Source organism: Antennarius striatus, chromosome 1 (genome assembly GCF_040054535.1).
Source record: "Antennarius striatus isolate MH-2024 chromosome 1, ASM4005453v1, whole genome shotgun sequence".
Taxonomy (NCBI): domain Eukaryota; kingdom Metazoa; phylum Chordata; class Actinopteri; order Lophiiformes; family Antennariidae; genus Antennarius; species Antennarius striatus.
In genome coordinates, this window is record NC_090776.1 from 24,804,571 (window position 1) to 24,825,916 (window position 21,346).

Here is a 21,346-nt window from a genome sequence, read left to right on the forward strand (position 1 = left end):
CTCATACATTCACAATGGCACATGCATACGGGACATATTTGGCGTTAAATTGAAAAAATGTATATCAAACATTATGTAAATATGCCTTATTCAAAGTATGTCAGAAAAGCACATAAACACGCACGCACAGACAGAAAAACTGTACCTGCGGGTACTAAGTATTTTCACATCATGGTTATGAGGAGTATCAGGGGGCCACCAGCTGATGCTAACAAAGAGCAGGGTGGAGGGGTTAGTCAAAGGAAGAATGCAGAGGGAGAAAAATGAGAGAAGGGAATGTGGTACGGCAGGATAACAACGACATAGAGAGCAGAGGAGGTGAAAATGGATGTTGGACAATGACAACATCCTGGTATATTAGTCAGAGCTTGACTGATGTGGAGGTGGGTTGATGTTATTGGCAAGGATTGACTAATCAGACATAACGATACATCAGGATTGTCACTATGACATTGTCACAGCATGGTTATTGTGGAAAAATGAATGTTGTTGTTGAAGTATCTGCTTGGTTATGGTAGACCTTGACAGCTCTAACCCATTCCATCACATGAAATGAGCGTTGCCGCCTCACAACATGGTAGACCCGGGTTCGAGTCCCGCTCCGTGCGGAGTTCGCACGCTCTCCCTGTGTCTGTGAGGGTTCTCTCCGGTTTCTCCGGCTTCCTCCCACCTCCAAAAGCATGTACTTGAGGTTGATTGGCCGGTCCCAAATTGACCGTAGGAATGAGTGTGTGTGTGCATGGTTGTATGTCTTCGTGTGTGGCTCCGCGGTGCACTGGCGTCATGCCCGGAGTGTCTCCCGCCTCACGCCCTATGCTGCCGCGATAGGCTCCGGCTCCCCGTGACCCGCTGCGGCGGATACAGCGGTGGTAATCTGAAGATGACTGACTGACTGACTGTTTGAGGGCACTAAAAATAGCTCATCTGTCTACTGTCAACTCTGTTTATTAACTATCTAAGATTTCCCATCTTGCTCCATATTCTTTATCAATTTAATCTAAAACAACTTCCATATTTCTTGGTGCTCAGTATGTTTATCTTTCCTACAATGAATTCAAAATGCATCTAATGTCTTTACGGTCTTGAAGAATCCCATACAGGAGCTTACTTCACAAGGAAAGAAAATCCTTCTCAGTCTATAGCCAGCACAGTCATCATAACCTACAGAGCTAAATCTCCTTCTCTACATGTGGTTGCTTGTTGTTACCACTGTTATACAAACTCCCCTGTGCCTCATTTATTTGTCCCAGTATTTCTCACACATCCTGATGAGGGAAAGGAAGCAACATTTTTCAGGTCAGTCTCCTGCAGGGATGCAGCACAGTGCAGCAGTAGTTCAGCATGCATATGTTAAAGCAGGGAGACGGGCAAAAGCTACACCCAAAAGAACTTACCATTTTATGTAACCTAGCAACAAGTCAATGTTAAGAATAGAAGAACTGATAAATGTGACTCATTAGTACCTTCTCCTGTGAAATGCCGGTTTCCTCTCGCGAGGGCTACAGACGGAACTGGAGGTGATGGATGAGACAGAAAAGAAGTGATGGAGTTTGGGTGAGATGATTGGTGATATAAGGGGACTGCAGGTCAAAATGAACATAATGAATGAATGAATCAATGAACCACTGAGGATTATTTGCTGATGGGAAGATAATTGTAGTAGGTTGGATATGGAAGGGCACTACTGAGAGTAAGTTGGAGGGGTGATACCAATGTTATATGTTCAGAATAATAAATTTATATTTCTGCAGAGAATTAGATGAGAATATTGATGGAAATATTAGATCTATCTATTAAATATGAAGCTCAGTTTGTTCAGCTTGTTATAAACCTTGGAAGAAGACTGAAGTTCTGTAGGGAACTAAAATCCATTTAAAAGAAGACAGAAAAAGATCAGTAATTTAAAAAAAAAAAGTATAAAAATGACAACATGCAGTTTTACAGAAGGTAAGTGCCAAATCATTTCTTGACCAAGATGCAGGTCTCAGAGTTGAACAGACACCTCACAGTGACATTAAAAAGTCAAGGAAGTTAATCCAATGCCCAACGCCCTAAGGATATCACAACCTGTTGTTTTGATACTTTTGGGGCCGACATAAAAATATAATCTAGAATATTATCAAAATCTTTAAAAAACTACATTTTTTTGGTGTAATACTCTGCGATGAATGCTTTTCATAGGGAAGGTGGGAGAAATCAGGTGAAAAGTGGGGCTGGAATGACTTTGGCTCATCGTCTGAATCATGTAATTTTGCTTTTAGTCATTACTTACTCTGCAAAGATGGATGAAAGCATGTGCTAATTTGTCTTCATAGCAGCTGATGAAAGTCTAATGCTGTCATAATTAAGTTTTGACTACAACATTGTAACAGAGGCCTTTAAATTCATATGAGTCAGACAGACTGAAAGGTCTTAATGTGCTGATCATGTGTCAGCATGATATCCTGCATGTTAAGTGAGGATTGCTGTACCTGCTGCTGTGACTATGAATCCAGTTCTGTCAGTTTTTGTCTGCCTCTCTCTGTGTGTACAATTTTGATAACTTCCTACCAACCCCAAACAAATGCCAGCAACTTTGAAAACAGCGAGAGAGTGAAATACTCAACATGACAACACCAGATTAACATCAAGTTCGAATAAAACTGACATCTGCATACATCCAGCCAACTCGCATCAACTGACAACCACAAGTAATGACATAGGTAATGACATTATTTACTGGCAATTAATAAAATTATCCACAAAGTACATTGAATCATTCAGTCTTACCTCCTCTGGTTCATCGCTGTGTCTCCTACACTGTTCTTTCCTGGGCCCCAGCTGTGGCGACGAAGTGGCGATAAGGAGCGGATGCTGTTCCGGAGAAGACAAGAGTTTCGTGGCACCTCTGTCACTCTGTCTTTGGCTTCTTCAGCTTCTCTAGCTGCACCTCCTCCTCCTTCATCACCGTCCAGCCCTGCAGCACCAGTAGCCACACTCTGGATACCTTCCTCTGGGCTCCAGCTACATTCTGGGCCCTGGCTGCTGTCAGGACTGGAGCTGGATGGGCCAACACTGACTGCGTCGTCTGTGGAAGAACAGGAGACGGACGTCTCGGTGGCACTGTCTCCTCCTGCTACTGGTTCATCACTCTGGGGACATTCAAGAAACACAATAGCTTTGATGTTACCATTAATACGCCTTTAAAAATTAAACCACCAAGAAAGTGTTAATCACGAACCACAAGAATTGCTCAGTTAATTAAAAAATGACTACACCGTAATGAAACGGTCACTGATTTATTATTTCAGGATCCAGATGTGTATAAGAATAGCCTTTTCACTTCTAGCCTACATTTAATCGATTAACATTTTAGCAAAAAAAAAACTGAACATGACATTGTGCTGGTGCATTGATCTGTCTACAATGTCACAGAGGAAGTAAAGCCAACCAGCTATAGCTACAAGAGAATATCTGCAAACCAATGTGACCATTATATCATGCATAAAGCTGAGGAATACAGTGTGACAGAATAGCAATGTATGTGTAAAACAGAAGAGAACAGATGTCTCTCAAATTACTGTTAATTGCATAAGGTCACATTGTACATACATCAACTTTCCTCACTGAAGCATGTGATGAATTAAGAGAATGCTGCAGAGCTATTTAAGCCACAGGAATGGGATATAATGAGGACCAAATGACAAGGCTTAGAGATAATGAGCCACAGCCATTTTATAGCAACTGGCATTAAGAACAACAGCAGAAAATAATGGCAACCTTGCCGAATTCTCCATTCAATAACAGTTTAGTAGTTGACAAGTATAAAGCAAATAGTTGTTGTAAAATTAATAAAAATTTTAATTTATATTGGAGAAAGAGTAAATGTGTCCCCCTTGATCTGCTTTACCAATTTCACAGCACTATTATTCTGTTCAAGTAAAAACTGAATTTGTGATATCACCAAAACAAATTATATTGGTATATACTCTTTCACCTGGATCTGGTGGGAAAGAGCTCTTGCATGCACACATAAGTAGTGGAGAGTCCATTTAGAGTTAATTTGTAGGTGTGAGCTTTAACTGGGCCTATTGTACTGGCAGCTGCAATGTGAGAGTCGAGCATAGAGCTGCTTCTGTTAAAGAACCAGGGAATGAAAGCTCTGCTTTATGCTGCAGACACTGTTTCCTCTGGGAGTGACAGGATGCATGAGTTTATGTGTGGGAGTCTATATGTTTAGACCACATGTGACTGCAGTATATATGGGTCACGTGATGGACATGTTTGAGTTAGAATAAGAAAGATAATGAATTTTGATCAATTTTAAACTTGTATTTATTTATGGTACAAGATGGCAGAAATGTTAATATAGAATTACGGCTTAGTAGTTGTTTGGAATGTCAACTTTGGGCTGCTGAGAGGAAAACAGCCAACCGCAGGCTAACAAGATAGGTGCTTCATATATACTGTATAATCTGCAAAGAACTAGCTGAGGCAAAAAAAATTCTCTTGCTGTTAGCTGTGAGTTAGGTAAACGTTACACCTGTAGTCATTGCTATTTCAAGACTAAAGCAATTTGCATTACTAGATGTGTGTATATAGATGAAATGGTTATATGCTTTGTTGATTTTTTTCATTTGATGCTTTATTTTGCATGTTGTTTTTTTCTAGTTCCTTTCTGCCAACAGATTTTCAAGTGCGATGCAGTTAGTCAAACCACTTCTCTGTTCTCGTCATATGGAGTGGTTTATATGAGAGGACAATTTTTAGGAGTCATATTTAGTGTAAGTCAAAGAACTGAGTCTGACCTTTCTGAAAACGCTGTCATATCCTGGCTCTGTGTTCAAGAAGCTTTCTATGTCACTGCCAGAGTCTCTGTGAGCAGTAGAGGGACAGCTGGTGGCACTGCTGCTTCTGCTGGGCAAACTGGGTGATGCTGAGGACTGAGAGGATCCTGAAAGAGAGAACAGAAATCATTAACCTTAAATAAGAAAATGGGAGAATGTGATTAAAATTATATTCATTCTCCTATTTTTTTGAATAAGAGTATTCTGTTGTAAAATTGAAAACAACATTATTTCTTTTTTTCACCCTTCCTCTAAAAGGTGAGGACATTTGTTAGATGCCAGAGAAAAGACTTCTGGGAATAAGAGAAGGTGTGAAAATCTGAGTGGATCAATAGCCGACTGTCCCGACTTAAGACATTTGTGCTTAACTGCAAAGGCAAACAAAGGATGTTTGTGTTTTCAGGGCGCAGAGCTGAAAAAAATGCCTTAAAACTGCTTTCATCACAAGCAGCCATCACATATATCACTAGTCATCATGGGCCCAACGGACCTTCTGAAGTTCTGTTCTCTTTTAAACGATACATGTGAAAGCATTTTGAATACTAGGAAACACATTGTGAATGTTCCAGTTTGGGATCTTTAAAGTACATCCATCCACCCATCCATTCATTCATCCATCCACCCATCCATCCATCCATCCATTCATCCATCCACATCATTGTATCACACACTTGACCTGCAGTGAGCTCATCATACGTCACCAATTTCCCACCTGAATCACAGCTAGAAAATAATAACATTAAACTTTTTTCAAAATACAGAAACAATTTAAGGCAATACTCCCACTGTAAACACTTGATCTATGACCTCAGTTCAGTATTATCTGTCATGTCCCAGTGCTATTTCACCATAACAACCCACCACAAACCACTTTCTTTAACTAGACGCTGCTGGGTGAGATAATTCGCTGAGAATGTTATTTTACATCATGTTATTTTGCATCAAGTCCATTTCTGCCCAAAAAAAAAAGGGGGAAGTTATGCTTTGTCCCTCAGGAAAATTTTACCTACTGAATATAAATCAGAGGAAGTTCCTATAAGGAAAGACCTATTCTCTATGTGAAGATTCATTCATTCATTCATTCATCGTCAAATACCCGCTTCGTCTTCTTCTTCGCGGGGTTCTAGAGCAATCCCAGCTGACTGGGGGCGTGAGGCAGGGTACACTCCAGGCGCAATGCCAGTGCACCATGGAGCCACACGTAAACAGACAACCAGACACGCACACAATCACACCTAGGGGAAATTTCTTAGCACCAATTCACCTAAGCTGCATGTTTTTGAAGGTGGGAGGAAGCCGAGAGAAACCACGCACACACGGGGAGAATATGCAAACTCCGCACAGAGCGGGACTCGAACAAAGAACTGCCTTCCTGTGCAGCGAAAGTACTGCCGACTGCGCCACTGTGCCGCCCCTATGTGAAGATGTCTACAATAAATAATCATAAAAAGGCAGTGAAGACACCTGATACTACAAGCAGTTTATTGTTGGTTAAAGCAAGTGGAAACTGTGAGACTGAGGCTTCAGCTGCAGCCAGAGATGTGTTAATATTCATGTGTTTTATACACACTGCACAGTTCATTTCACTAATGAACTCAATCTTAACCCAAGAAGATCAGCTAAAGCTTCAATTATGTGAGTCAAATATGTGAAACATGTATATCAACAGTGTTTCACAGAGCTAAATAACTAAAACCAGCAAAATTAAATTAACCTGACCTTTGAAATCTGTAGTATCAGCAGTTTAAGTGTTTATTCAGAAATGATGACCAACATGACAGGCACAGGGCAGGTATTACATGTCCATGTATCTGTTAAATAATTACTGAGCCAGTAAAGTTACCCACATGACCGTATACAGATACATAAGGTGGCTCTACAGTCAGTCACCTCATGTCATCTAAAGTGGTTGCTGTGCAAAATGTTGAATGAGATAATGCTATTATCATGTAAACTAGACTAACCTCTGTCCCAGCACTACAGGGAGGTTCAGTCTTGACCAAGGTTGATTTGGAGCCTGTTGTAAAAACATTCCATATTTTCTAGGTTCCCAGCCCACAAAAGATGGCAAATCCAAAAGTGTAAATGTGAAATGTATCTGAGGATGTGTGTGTGTTTGTTGTATGAGTGGTCAGTACTGGTGACCAAACTGGATGCCAGGAATTTTTCTCAGAGCCTACGCCATCACACCTGTCCACCAAAAAGTAGCAGGGGACTGTGAGCTTTGACAGCTGTCTCTTTCAAACAGACTGTCCCACCTCAAACACACACGCACACGCACACGCACATGCACACACACACACACACACACACACACACACACACACACACACACACACACACACACACACACACACACACACACACACACACACACACACACACACACAGACAAAAAGGCCACTGATGGGTGGTTGTTAAAGTTAGTCTATGGCCTAAGTAAGTCCTGTAGCTGGTGGAAGATATCTGGGTCATCATCTGGAGAAATAATTTTGTAAATGATTCCTTACCATTGTGGGATAAGTTCAATTACAAGATGTTTGCTTCCAAATTCATGGATATTGGGTTTCTCAGTAAACTTGACTTGACAGCAAATATAACTGGGTCAGCATTTCCAATGTGCTCTTAGAACTGTTTTTTATATATATATTTCACTAGCAGACATTTTAAAATATAATATTTGTACAGTAATCATGTATTCTCTTCTGCTCTCCTGCTCTATGGAGTCCCACACTGAGTCCATCCTCAGACCAGTCATGTTTTCACTGTACATGTTTCCTCCCAGTCATCTGTTGTACTGCCGTCATGATGTGTCATGACATGCTCAGACATGCTTTTTTGCAACAGCAGCTTGAATTAGCTGTCCACCCTCTGTGACTGTTAACCTTTAAAGACTAGATGTATCTTAAAACTAATTTTTAAAAAATGTAGAATTATACCAAATAACTTTGCCACTTCCTCTGATCTGTTAACTGATTGCTTTCACTTTAAAATTACAACTACTACTAAGAACTGCATTGTTATATCTTATCAATAAACTGATCGAGTGTCCTTCTTCTGAGAAATGCCATTAAAATCGGAGGTGTCTTGTCATAAACAACCTCTCGCTTTTGGTTCACATTTGCATGTTGTCATACTTGCATCCCTCCATTGACTTTTTTAAGAAATTTGGAATTTATTTTTCAACTCCACATAGAAAGGCCCCACATGGAACCGTACCCAGGAACTTGTTGCCGTGGGGCAAAACTGCTGGTGTGCAACCACACTGCCAAAGTTTAAAGTTCTGTCGTTTACCTTTTTTTTTTTGTCTTTTCGGTACTTCATTGTTTAGTTCCCTTTTCTTATTTGTGTGCACTTCTTTGTACTTCATGGTGATTTAAAAAGTGTGATGTAAATAAAGGTTACTTACTTTTTTGAATGCATACTAATGTGTAATTATGTTTAATACTTTTATTATAATTTCATAGTCAATAAACTTATGGAAAGTAAATCGACCAAATCAGAAGTTCATTGTTTTTTTTACTATTATTATTTGTGCTGCTTTGTAAGAATAATGGATTTACAAGCCAGTTAATGAGCTTCCTGCCGTGGCTTTTGTTATTATTAAATATTGCTCATCTTACAAAATAAATTATCAGAGACACACCAAAGGACTTGGATTAGAATAGTGAAAGAGACAGAGGTATTTCCAAAAAAGAGGAAATGATTTGTACTTTTTCCAACTGTAACAAAGGAAATCCCACCCTTACGCAGCCCCACATTTTATTTCAGTTTGACTGCATTGTTCTTTCATCATTATTTTCTTTCCATCTTTGTCTTTCCCATAATTCCTTCTGTATTTCTCCACCTCGTCAATCAAAAATCCTTCTCTCTTTCTTTCTCTGACAGACTGATGATTCATCTCTTTTCCACCACAGATAAAACACAGTCTATTTTCTGCCTCATTGTTGTGTTGGTCTGCTTTGAGACCGGCCTCGCAGCAGAGAGAATCATCTTACTAAGGTCACATAATAGTTTTTCTATATTTTTCCATATACATATATATGTATTTTTCAACATCTACATATTTTCCCTATGAAGAATTCTCTTGCATTAATTCTCCATATACCGACTGGACAATAACCACAACTGTCACAGTCCACTGCTTGGTGCAATGACAAGTTAACCAATGCTGTTTTTAGCCACACTAGCAGTGTGGCTCTACAAATAGGAATAAACCTAACTCAGACAACCTGTGAAATATCAGTAATTTTAGCATTTTCACAGTGAGGATATTATGCTTCACCTTAAATTTAAAAAAAAGTACCACTTCAAAAAAGGTATGGATTCTTGCTAACAGCACAAATTACTTTTAATTAACATATGTTTGCAAGACATGCAGTGAGATGTCTGACTATGAGTAACGGCCACAGCTGCTGAGCTAAAGAGCCAATCTCATCCTGATGATACTATGACAGACCACTGACACTCATTTTAATTTGCAAGTTGCAGGGTCACATGCAAAAATTAGGTCAAGTGAAATACCCTTAACAATAAAGGCCTTGTGCAGCATGTGGGGAGCATTCATATCCTCGAGTGTATGCTGCTGTATACAAACAGAGGTACTCTGAAAAATAAGGCCCCATCACCACATATATCATATATATATATGATCGAAAACTTCACGCACAACTTTCAACTTTTCACCAGTGTACTTTACTGCTGTTTACTGTGTACTTTTCTTCTTGCCTCAAATTCTCTTCCTCCATTTTGTCTAGGTCAGCGGATGGTCTATCTTTAGTTTTTACTTTCTGAAACCCTAACTATTATTATATCTCTTACAGGACTCCTGCATGTGTCAGTGAATCAGACTGAGTCTCTTGACCAAATATGACCGTGTTATCACAATCATATAAGCATCTGTATTCAACAACCACAGCCAAAAGATGCCGTGGTGACTTGAACACCAATAACAATCCACTATTGCATGATGAATAGCAACCCAGCAACATGTCTGGCCAACGTCACCATATATCACTATACTTTTATTAAAATATAAAAGTTATCTAAATGTTTCCCACACTGAGTAGAAAAGTTAAGAGATTAGAAGCAGTAACTCTTACCTGAGTGTTGAATGTTGTGCGGCTGATGAAACGACGCCTCTCTGTCTCGGTGGATCTGCAGTGAAACAGGAAGACACTGAATCAGCCTCAGCGACATGTGATCATCACCCACAAAGAAATAATGATGCAGACCAGCTTGGCAGTTAGGAAGTGTGGCTCGACACACAGGATGGGAGGCAACGATAAGACACTATTCCATATCAGCAGACTTAAGAGCATTTGTGGGATTTAGTGGCTATGCTCCAGCTACATCTCCGAGAAAACCTCTTTGGTAAGATCTAGCTTTAGTCTGCTCACAGCCTTGAGAAATCACAGTCACTCTGACACCAACACAACATTATATACGCATGCACGCGTGCACACACACACATACGCACACACACACACACACACACACACACACACACACACACACACACATACACACACACACACACGCACACAGCCTGTCAAAGATCCGTGGTTGCCAACACTGGGGCTATGCTTCCTCTCTGACTGTCCACACAACAGCTGTGTGTGGATGTGTGTACCAGTTAGAAAGCTGGTTTGAGCTTAAAAATCCACTGGGACCCGATCTTCAAATCAGTACAAAAGCTTCGAAGGTTTGACTGAAGCGCCACAGATCTGACTGACAACTCTGAATGTAAAGCTACAGAGACTTAAAGGCTTCAGCAAACTCAAACAATGGCATATTGTTAATGATAATGAGCTTTGATTTAAATGACTCAATAATCTATGAAGAAAGACAGACTAAGCACTTCATCAGAGACCTAAATCAAAAATCTCTTACAGGCTGAAAACAAGATGTTGTTCCTTCCTTTCCTCTGACTGTAGCATGGTTGTTGCACTCATTAATTCTTGTTTAACTCCTAACCTTCACAAACCCAGGGTAAGCCTGCCACAGAAGACTCTACCATGACCCTAGTATAAAGGAGGCTTAACAACAAATATTCCTGGTGTGAAGTGTAACGTTTGACTAAAGTAGTTGTTAAGTTTTGACTGGCTGTAAAATCTCCTGGTAGACAGCTGTGGACACTTCGAGCTGGATTCTGTGTTTCCGCCATTTATCTAGACGTTGGGGACCTTCATTTCCAAATCAAATGCAAAATTTACTTTCATCTGCAAAGTGTATTGTGGATCACTGAGCAGTGGTCCAGGTCTTCCTCACATTAGCCCAGTTAAGACTCTTTTGATGTTGCCACTGGTACAGAAGTGGCTTGACACTAGTTGCAGCCCATTCCCTGGGAATATCTGTGTGTGGTAGCTTAAGATGCTCTGAATCTAACTTCAGACTATTCCTTGTAAATTGTTTTTTTGAAGAAGTTTTTCTTGACAATATTCTTAAGGCGACAGATGTTCCTGTTGTTTGTGCACCTTTTTCCACCACGTTTTGCCTTACAGTTAGCTTTCCATGAATATGGTTTGAGCCAGCACTCTGTGAACTGCCAGCTTTTCAGCAGTGATCCTCTGTGGTTTCCTTCCTTGAGTCAATGAGAGTTTTCTGTTTTCTGAACAAATGTCGAGTCAGCAGTTTTCCTCAGGATTACCGTAGTATGTACTAATACTGAGTCATAGTATTTATCCTGCATAAATAGTTATTTACATGAAATATTGTGATATTTAGTGATGTATTTTTCTTTTCTTTTTATCAACAAAAAGTGCAGCGTTTTAGTTTACATGTAATGACTTAATAAAATATATATATACAGGCAGACAGACAAAAAGACAAACAGACAGACAGATACATAGATCCACTAATAGTTTTATAAATATGTCTATCTTGCCAAGTGGAAGATTTGGATCATGAGGTTACGACAGGGCTCCTGCCAGCGGGCAGTTATGTAGAGTAATTTAGACTAGCAAATATTTAATTCAGCAATACTGAAATTACTGCATGGTCTTAAAATTGGTTTGTATCAACTATATTTACATATTTAAAAAAATTATGTCAGAGAAGTGATTGCCCTTGAGTTATGAAGGGGTTTTCTGCAAATATGACCAAATGCTCCTCAAATAACTTACTATTCAAAATAAAACATTGTGTTTCATTGTGTCCTTGACTCTATATTGCAGTTATTGTAGGTGGTGAAGTCAACCATTCTTAAAGTATACAGCTGCTTTATAAGAACTGTCACAAAAACCAAATGAAAAGTGAAAAAGTCATCAAAACCAAACTGGAGAATAAACAATAGTGATGAAATTAAAGACACAAAACAGAGGGTTAAAAACTACTCAGAAACATAAGACAAAACAAACCAGTGAGGTTGATCCTCCCAGAATGCTTTGGGGTGTGGGGGCTGGGCTCAGTTTCTCAACAACTACGCCTCAACTGTCCCGCAGCACACGACTAACAAGGCTGCTGAGACCTACAAACACTGAGCTCAGTTGTCCAGATCTGGGTGTGGTGTGTGTGTGTGTGTGTGTGTGTGTGTGTGTGTGTGTGTGTGTGTGTGTGTGTGTGTGTGTGTGTGTGTGTGTGTGTGTGTGCGTGCGTGCGTGCGTGCGTGCGTGCGTGCGTGCGTGCGTGCGTGTGTGTGTGTGAGCATAAGTAGCTATTATGACCATCAACTTTTACGTTCCTACAAACGGAGTAACAGACGCTATACCAACTGGCACAGTGTATATGCACTTCCATCAAGCAAATGTTCATGCATGCACACACATTACAAACACTTCGGCTCTTTTTCTCACTCATCAACTCTCACGTGCACACTACAAAATCCCACACACATACAGATGCATGCACAGACAGCACACACAAGCTTTTTTTCATTCCTCACAGCTGTGTTCGGATATCAAACAGAGCTCGCTGAGAGAGAACAAACACGCTGACGAGGAAAGATTAGCTGCTCACAGAGGGCGTCAGAACACACACTCACACACATGCATATAGACACACAGAAATGCATACACAAATGCTCAGAAGTTGATTGCCAGTGTTGCAGGCTAGATGGCGTGTCCTTACAGCAGAACTTCAAACAAAAACAAAGGTTTGAAGCACAGATTAAGGCCAAAGTAAAGGAAACAGCAGCTTCAAGTGTTTTAGGTTTACACACCCAGAGCCACTAGAACCAGAAGTTGTTTAATGATGTGTAAGCTTACATTATCAAGTGCACCACAGTTTGAAAAACAAACATTATGAATCCATGCATTAATTGACTTGTGGCCAAGTGCCATTATTAATGGCCATTAAAAATCCATGCAACATGTGCTGCAGGTTGATGTACATGCTCATGGCACCAAAAAGTTAAGTTGGCATGACTAAATAAAGAATCAGCAGTGTCAGGAAACCAAACAGATACATTATCAGTCTGACCAAACTCGTAATTTGACATAATTTTTCACTTGCATGGCAGTGAATTACATTCGAAAAGGTAGCTATTTCTCAAAAGTCCAATTATCAATAAAGGGTGTTCCACAACTAGCTTGTTTCGCCATTTCTAAACTAACCACCACCTTGAATACAAGAGAGTTTCTGTAGTCGGCCATCAATGATGGGAATAAACCAGCTATAGACTGAAAGCAAACTTTGATGGAATCAAAACAAAAAAGGACTTTTTAGACAAAATAGGCAAAAGATGACAGGACACAAACACAGTCACAAAATACTTTGAAGAGCAATTGGTTCTTAAATGAACAATTCAGCCTAATAAATAATGTTTGAATTGATGTAATTAAAAGAAAATCAATTTTTATTCTCTTAAAAAGCGTGAACAAGTAAACATTAAAATATTACATTAACATTTTGAAGGATATTGATGTGAAATTAGTGTTACTGGCAAAGTCTCGAAAAATACAGAGAAAAATTTCTGATGATATAGAAATAATCGGATATGGACATATTATATGTGGAAGCTCCCATTTGAATGTTTGGACAAGTAAAGCTGCTGCTTTTCGCTCATCATTAGTTCAGTCATGCTTATTTCAAAGGAACCCTAAAGACATCACAAAAGACATAATTTACTTACGCACTTTTGAACTAATGAACAGACAGAAAAAAAGAGAAACAAAATCATTTCCACGTTAAATTCTACTCATTACAAAACCAAAAGGGACACAGTTGCAACCAGTTATCAGGCACCCAGTTGACCGGTTTCCCAGCTATACACTGAGCTAATGACTGTTCTGGTCAGTTAGCAGCCCTGAAAACCAGTCAGTCAGCCAAGTAAAAAAGAACAGATCCTCCCAGTGAAAGCTGGCACCCCAGAACCTGAAAAGCCCAGTGCATATTTGTAGCGCCGGGGGAATCTATACTGTACCCAGTAAAAACACATCTGGTTTAAAAATAAAAAAGGAAGGCTGGTGAGTGTGTGCTGGGGCAGGCAGGACTTGGACTGCTGCTTCTTTTCTAAACAGGCAGGCAGCCAGAGAGGTTCCACAGCACTGGAGGATGCCATGGTCGGCAAAATGATTGTTTCCAGCCAGGTATGTACGATGTTGTACACACAATTTGATCCGCAGGGATACACAGCATTTATCCACAAGGGAAGGAGGTAGCAAACCAAAGGACAGGGTTATTTTCTGTCACACCTTGTAGGTGTACAGATTTTAACACAGCAGATACAAAGGACAAAGACAAACATACCACTTGTCGGACAATGATCAAAGTGATACACAGGATATGTTTTTTTTTTTAATTTTTTTAAGACCAAAGCCAGGCCATTTTCCATTAGCAAATAGTTAGTTAGCCTTTGTACTGCAGTGCAGTATGCTACAAAACTGCACAAAAATGGAAGTACCAGTTTTACAGTGTTCCGGGTCAAAGCAGTAATATTCTAATTTGAACTCCCTCCGCCATCCTGGCTTGCCAACAACTGATCCTGTCAAAGATGCCCCTTCTTTATAGTCATGATAGAAGCATCTGCTACCAATGAACCTGGTTAACTAGGGATTATTCCAATCACATGTTTTGAGCACTCTACGACTTTCAAGATTTCTTGCTGGAGCTCTCACATAAAGCTGAGCCACACCCATTTTTTCTTTGCTGCAGCAACGTCTTCAACCTAGCAGGATACTATTATTATCACTAGCTATTGAAAATTTTAAAAAAACTTAAAAACAGCAGAAGGTCTGAAGATGATGATCCTTGATGTTTAACTGGCAGGGTAGAAAAAATGTCTAAATAAATACCAATACAGAAGCCACTTTGTCTTTTTGCAATCTGGATAGAATAAAATGAAGTGCCAAAAACACCTTGTTTTCTTCCCTCTCCATCTCGGAAGTCCACCATTCCTGTAACTCCTGTTCCCTGTATTTACCTGAGTGAATTACGGGTTTAGTTGACCAAATCAGAGCGAGGGACTGTTTGAACAGTGGAAAACAAGTTGGTGTTGTGGATGACTTTTTGCTGTTTGGTTTCAATGACTGAAAAATGTGTAATTTACATTTATGTGTTTATATATGCATATATACAGTATATGCATGTATACTGTATACACACACACACACGCACACACAGTGCGCCCTTGTAACTCGCAGTTAAAGCGTTCCAGGAATCACACGCGAATAACGAATTCTGCGATATAGCGGAGAACTATTTTTCTTATTACTTATGGTAATTTAACCATTTATGAACTCTTCCCATACTGATATTAAACCACCTTCCATCCCTATTCACAGAGTTCTCCCACCAGCAGGCAGCGCATCCCGGTCTGAACCAAAACTGGCGTTAGCGTCTGTGGCGAGGAACGTGAATGAATGAATGAATGAATGAATGAATAAATAAATAAATAAATACATAAATACATAAATAAATGAAGGTTATGACTCATAAAGAAAGAACCAGTCGAATAAATATCCAACTGTCAAGCATGTTTATCAACGCATCTTTGACGTGGAGCTGTTATACGTACAAAATAGCCGGTTTTAACTCCGTCCATTCTGTGTGTACATGTAGACACAGGTCACACACACTAACTCCACAGCAGTTTTTGTTACAGGGAGACACTCCCCCAAATAAAAAATGTTTTGGTTACAGCGTTCGCACAACAACACACACCCAACATTTTAAAAAAACTTCACTTTGGCCTGCGTTTTCATCCCGGATATCTGCGTTGTAGTCTGGATTACTGTATATACATATGTGTGTATATTGTTTACTGTATGTACGTATATGTGTACATTTTGTTTGATTTGCTAATAGTGTATCTCTTTCTATTACCCTATTTAGAGCCTGTAAATAAATAAAAAATGTGTTGCTGTTGCCCACATTGTTACAGTTTTTATCTTTTTATGACTGTCCGCACTCGTATTGAGGGAATAGTTTCATCTGGACAAGGCAGAAATGACCTGGTATGCTTGAGTTAAGGAAAGTAGGAAATTATCTGACAGCAAGATCAAGTTGGCATTTAGTGTAAAATAATTAAAAAGAAAAATGCAAAGTGTATATCAACTGATCATAAATGATCACATTCTGTTTTGTTTTTTGTTGGTTTCTTTTTTTTTTGGGGGGGGGGGTTAACACAATGTTCAAACTTCTTTGGAACCAAGGCTGCAGGCACTGTACTATCAGCTACTGTAAACTCTTATTTGTGGCTAGTGTAGTTAGTAAGGGGAGTGATGATGTGTTTTGTGACTTAGGGCCGGGAGAGATGCTGGAATGTGAAACACTGGTTGAAATGAAGTAATTTGGCCAATCTCCTATTTCCATTTGAGGCAAGAGGAAAGTGCTAGCTTGGCACAGCCTTTTTCCCACACCATCATATATTTCTTACTTTCTTTCACACGTATACAAGACAATCCCTCATATTTCAACCCTCAGCTAAAAATTGGATCTGACATCAAGAACAGGCTTAGAAACTGACAATAAACTAAAGACAGGCATAAGACTGTACCTGACAAACCTACCATATAGACAATGCTATTCATGTGACCTGCAAAAGGTGGAAGACGCAGTCATGAAGATGACTGAATGAAAGATAATGCAATTTTATTTGGGAACAACCAGTGAGATGGCAAGCATGACACACTGCAGGGGGTATCCAACAGTCAGACCCATTATTTTGATTTGAAAGTTGATATTGTTTGTGAAGAAGAGAATTAGTAGAATTGGATGGATGGATGGATGGGTGGGTGTGTGGGAGATAGATAGATAGATAGATAGATAGATAGATAGATAGATAGATAGATAGATAGATAGATAGATAGATAGATAGATAGATAGATAGATAGATAGATAGATAGATAGATAGATAGATAGATAGATAGATAGATAGATAGATAGATAGATAGATAGATAGATAGATAGATACTTTAATAATCCCGGAGGAAATTGTACAAATTATTTAACCTCCTTGGCAGGGGTAATGGAATAACATAATTAATCAAGACGATCATCATCCAACAACATGCATATGCAGGTTAGTTAACTAACTTCTGGGGTTTCACTTCAGTCGAATGACACACACCAGTTCAAAAAAGGCAGTCAGACTAGACTAGTGCTTATGGAGAAGGCCAGTGTGAGTAAGACCATTGATCAGAGCTAGTGCATAGGCAGATCAAAGCACTAGCTTTGCTAATGGTCTTTGTTGCACTGGCCTTCTCTCTCGTCTTTCAATCTTCCTGGATGTAAAAAAAGTTTAAATTTGACCTTGACCTATTTTTCTTATTTTCATCTACTTTGCCTCCTGAGTAATGTGCTTTTTGTTTCATCTTTCTATCTGCAAAGGTTGGCAAGATATTTGGTGGACATACTAACGGACGGACGAACGAACACTGACAATTACAATACATCACAGCTTTGCAGCGGGATGTAACAATCTTCAGCTCAAAGAAAAAGTAGATTTTTCCATCATACTGGTAGCTCTGTCAGCCTGCCCATTGGCAAAGCATTGCTCTTAGCTAAATTCTGATGCTAGAATATTAGCATTCCTACACTCATCAGATTTCACAGTAATATCACGGAGACGGACTGAGTGTGGGCATCTGTGTAAGCGTCACGTACAGGATAACCATACAGCTTACATCCAGAAACCGCACTCCACCCCAAAATAATCAGCACTCTATGTCTGGAGGACCACGATCAACAACCGTGCAATCATCTCCCAGGGTGCAACATAGCAAAACACAACATCCTTGCAGACAGCTAATGGTCTGCCCGTACATGTTGAAGCACTAAAGAAATCACTTTTTTTGGAAACTTAAGACAAGGTGTGACCAGGCCTTAAAAACCTGGAGATCTGAAGCTGCTAATCTTGTCACAAACTACTCAATAGACTTGGTGTGCCTTAGTAAAGTCTATAAGTTTAAAATCCTTTATTACTTTAAACTTACTTTTAATTTCCTAGATTATGTTTATACTGCTTTTTTATCTTAACTTTGTTTCACCCCATCTGTTCAAATTAGTGCGACTGTAACACAAGAAACATTGCAATTCCAAGCAACTTTGTTAATGTGTACTGATAGGTTGCCTACCTTTATCAAAACCACATCTACGGCTCTCTCTCCTTTGGCACAGAGGCTGTACCGCCGCTTGTGTCGTTCATACATTTTCCTTTAAATATCCAGAGTTCCTTGACCGAACAGTGCGTTAAAACACAACAAAAACACAACTGAGGAGAGCTGAAGATGTCTGCTAAGCTTCACATCTGGCCACAGAAGCAGCTTTCTACCAGACTCCAGCTCAACTCCCTCCCTCCTTCTCCTTTTTCCTCCCTCCTTCTCTTCTTCCCTCCCTCCCTTTTCTTTCCTCTGTCGCCTCCAAACTTCTCCCATGACTATGCCTGAGTCACGCCTTTGATCTGCCTCTATGTGCGTTCTCTTTCTTTCTCTTTCTCAAAAAGGCTATGAATGTCTCTCTCATTCCCTCACTATTTCTCTCTCTCTCCCTCTGCCCCCCCCTCTCTCTCTGTCTCTTACTCTCTCTCTCTCCCTCTCTCTCTCACTGTCTCTTACTCTCTCTCTCTCTCTTTCTCTCATTCGGTCTAGGTATAAATTAATGGTTTGAACGTAGTAAAAATCAAAAAAGGGATTGGCAAATTCTGAATTTTCTTCTGGGCCAAGCAAAGATGGCGATTAATCTAAGCAGGAAGGAAAAGGTTGAGGGTTCGTCTGACGACAGTGCAGAAGCCATTTTAAGAAGAATGTGTCAAACAAGAATCAGAATCAATTTTAACTATTTCAGAGCTGTGAAAAATTTAGACTTTTTTACAAACCTATGGTGTGTCAAAGGTGTCTTATGTTCCCTGTTAAGTGAGGAACTTATGTTCAGTCAGTGTTTGGTTTAATCCAAGTGTATTTTGCCCACATTTCATATGATGTGTTTTTAGAAGTGTGAGTTCCTGTTAGCATGATGTGATCTTGGATGTTGTTAATGTAACTATTTGTAATATCGACTCCATGAATAAATGTGATTTTAAAAGTCAAATTGATATCTCCCTCTCTCCCTTTCATCCTGTAAATCAACCAGTCAAAAACTACATTGTTGAGAATGAGTCATGGAACTGGGCATTCTTCTGTTGAGTGTATGCTGTCGAGAGTCAACACCCCCTGATGGATGGGAATTGAGGCCACCTGTGAGCCACCTTCTGGGGGTGATTGAACCTCTCAATGATGACAGTCTGGCCCGTGGCCACATTGAAAAAAGAATTAGGCCAGCTGCTATGGCAGAGCTCGTATGTTATCGCTTGCAAATTCAGCCACAGGGGGCAGAGCTGCAAATAACTAGCAACTCTCTAATTCTTCTTATACCCAACCAAGTTTCTTCCACTTTTTATAGTATTCATAGGCCATGATAAAGATTAGGACACAAACACAAAAAAACTATAAGAATAATTAAAAGTCTGATGCTTTTATTATGTCTTTGCTAAACTACGGCAATTCCCCTTTTCCTTGGCATCACTTAATCTCTGTTAAGACACCTACAGCTGGTGCAAAACGCCGCAACACGTCTTCTCAACTTCATGAGAAGTGTGAACATATCTCTCATGTTCTGGCCACACTTCATTGGCTACCTGTGTCCTTCAGAATTGATTTTAAGATTTTACTTTAGGTTTTTAAATATCTACAAGAGCTGGCTCCCCAATATTTAACAGATTTTTTTAACATCCATACACCTGCACCAGCACAGAGATCAGCCAATCAGCTGAAGTTCTCTGACCGGAAGTCCAGGTTAAAAACTAAAGGCGACGATGCCTTTGGGACGGCTGTCCCCCATGTCTAGAAAAACTTTCCCAGGAACATAAGATCTGTACAGTCTGAAAAGGTTTTTATTTTCTAAATCTGTAAGTGATGGTGACAGACAGTCCCAGGCAACTTAACATCGCTTGCTTATGTGTTTTTGTTTTGTTCATGCTGACCAAGTATTTCATATATGCTCTTGCTTTAATTTTTTATATGGTTTTAAGTATTGTATTTTACGTCTGCTCTTATCTTTTATATTTATATGGTAAACATTGGTTAAATATGTTTTGTAAATTAATTTTGAGTCGAGTTGACATATGTGTGAACAAAAAGCAGTTCTACCATCAACATTTCTCATTCTGACAAAACAATAAATAAATTTATAACCTTCCAGAAAAAATGCAGACAGCTGCTAACATATTACGTTGTTTTTCATTCAAACTGCAAACTGAGCAGCCTTTCAGAGTTCAGACAACATTACAAACTATATGCTGCACCAAACGGACTGTGGTCTTTGCATAGTAACCTGAGAACCACTTGAACATAATCCTGACAGTGAAAAGTCAAACAAAACTAAACTGTCTGCAACCTAAATAGATACAGAAATGGTATGATTTTAATTACCTCATCAATATTGCATTGGAAACTGCATTATATTAGCATTATGAAATTTTAATTTTTAAAATATTCAAGTTAAACTCCCTACACTTTCTAATTTGATCTTTCAACACTGAGAGAAAAAAAAAATTCAATTAAAATTAGGATACTTAGTAAAAAAAAAAACACAATTTTTTTTTCTCTAATTGCTCATGCCGCAGCTGTTGTGGAAGCAGAACAATTTATTAAATTTTGATATTATCTGATCCAAAAAATGTTTCAGGGGTACTGAGAAGTGGATCATTCCAGGACAATTCCTTTTCTGTAATGACATATTGGTTAACTTGGATTTAGAATGAAAAATCTTAAGCATTTCGACTAGGCTATCTAGGCTCGTTCCAAAACTTTGACATTTGGAGCGCTTCAATATAATCTGTATTGGAAAGGCTATCACCATGTTTCTCAGTCAGCCTTGAAATTTTTGGATGGTGAGCAATATGGACTTGTGCCAGACAAAACTTTTATAATTCAGAGTGAGAAGTTCAGCCTTTGTCACCTTGTACTACAATACATTTCTCCACATGGTTCATTTTACTGAATGAATGTTACTGAGTGCTAGAAAGAACTAGCAACTTTCAGAAATTGCTGTGATTTGCTCAGTTGGGCCGTTGACTGCTTGGTTAAGTCGGTGATTGGCCAACA

The 21,346-nt window shown here is 39.4% G+C and overlaps 1 protein-coding gene across 1 annotated transcript in view; it reads right to left on the minus strand.

The window, feature by feature from the left end:
- si:dkey-172h23.2 (uncharacterized protein LOC393772 homolog) overlaps positions 1-21,346 on the minus strand; it is a 104,547-nt gene that overhangs the window by 39,373 nt on the left and 43,828 nt on the right. Inside the window, 4 exon segments of the mRNA XM_068314095.1 lie at positions 1,464-1,511; positions 2,770-3,131; positions 4,788-4,933; positions 9,929-9,983. Of these exon segments, the coding sequence (XP_068170196.1) occupies positions 1,464-1,511; positions 2,770-3,131; positions 4,788-4,933; positions 9,929-9,983 (611 nt within the window).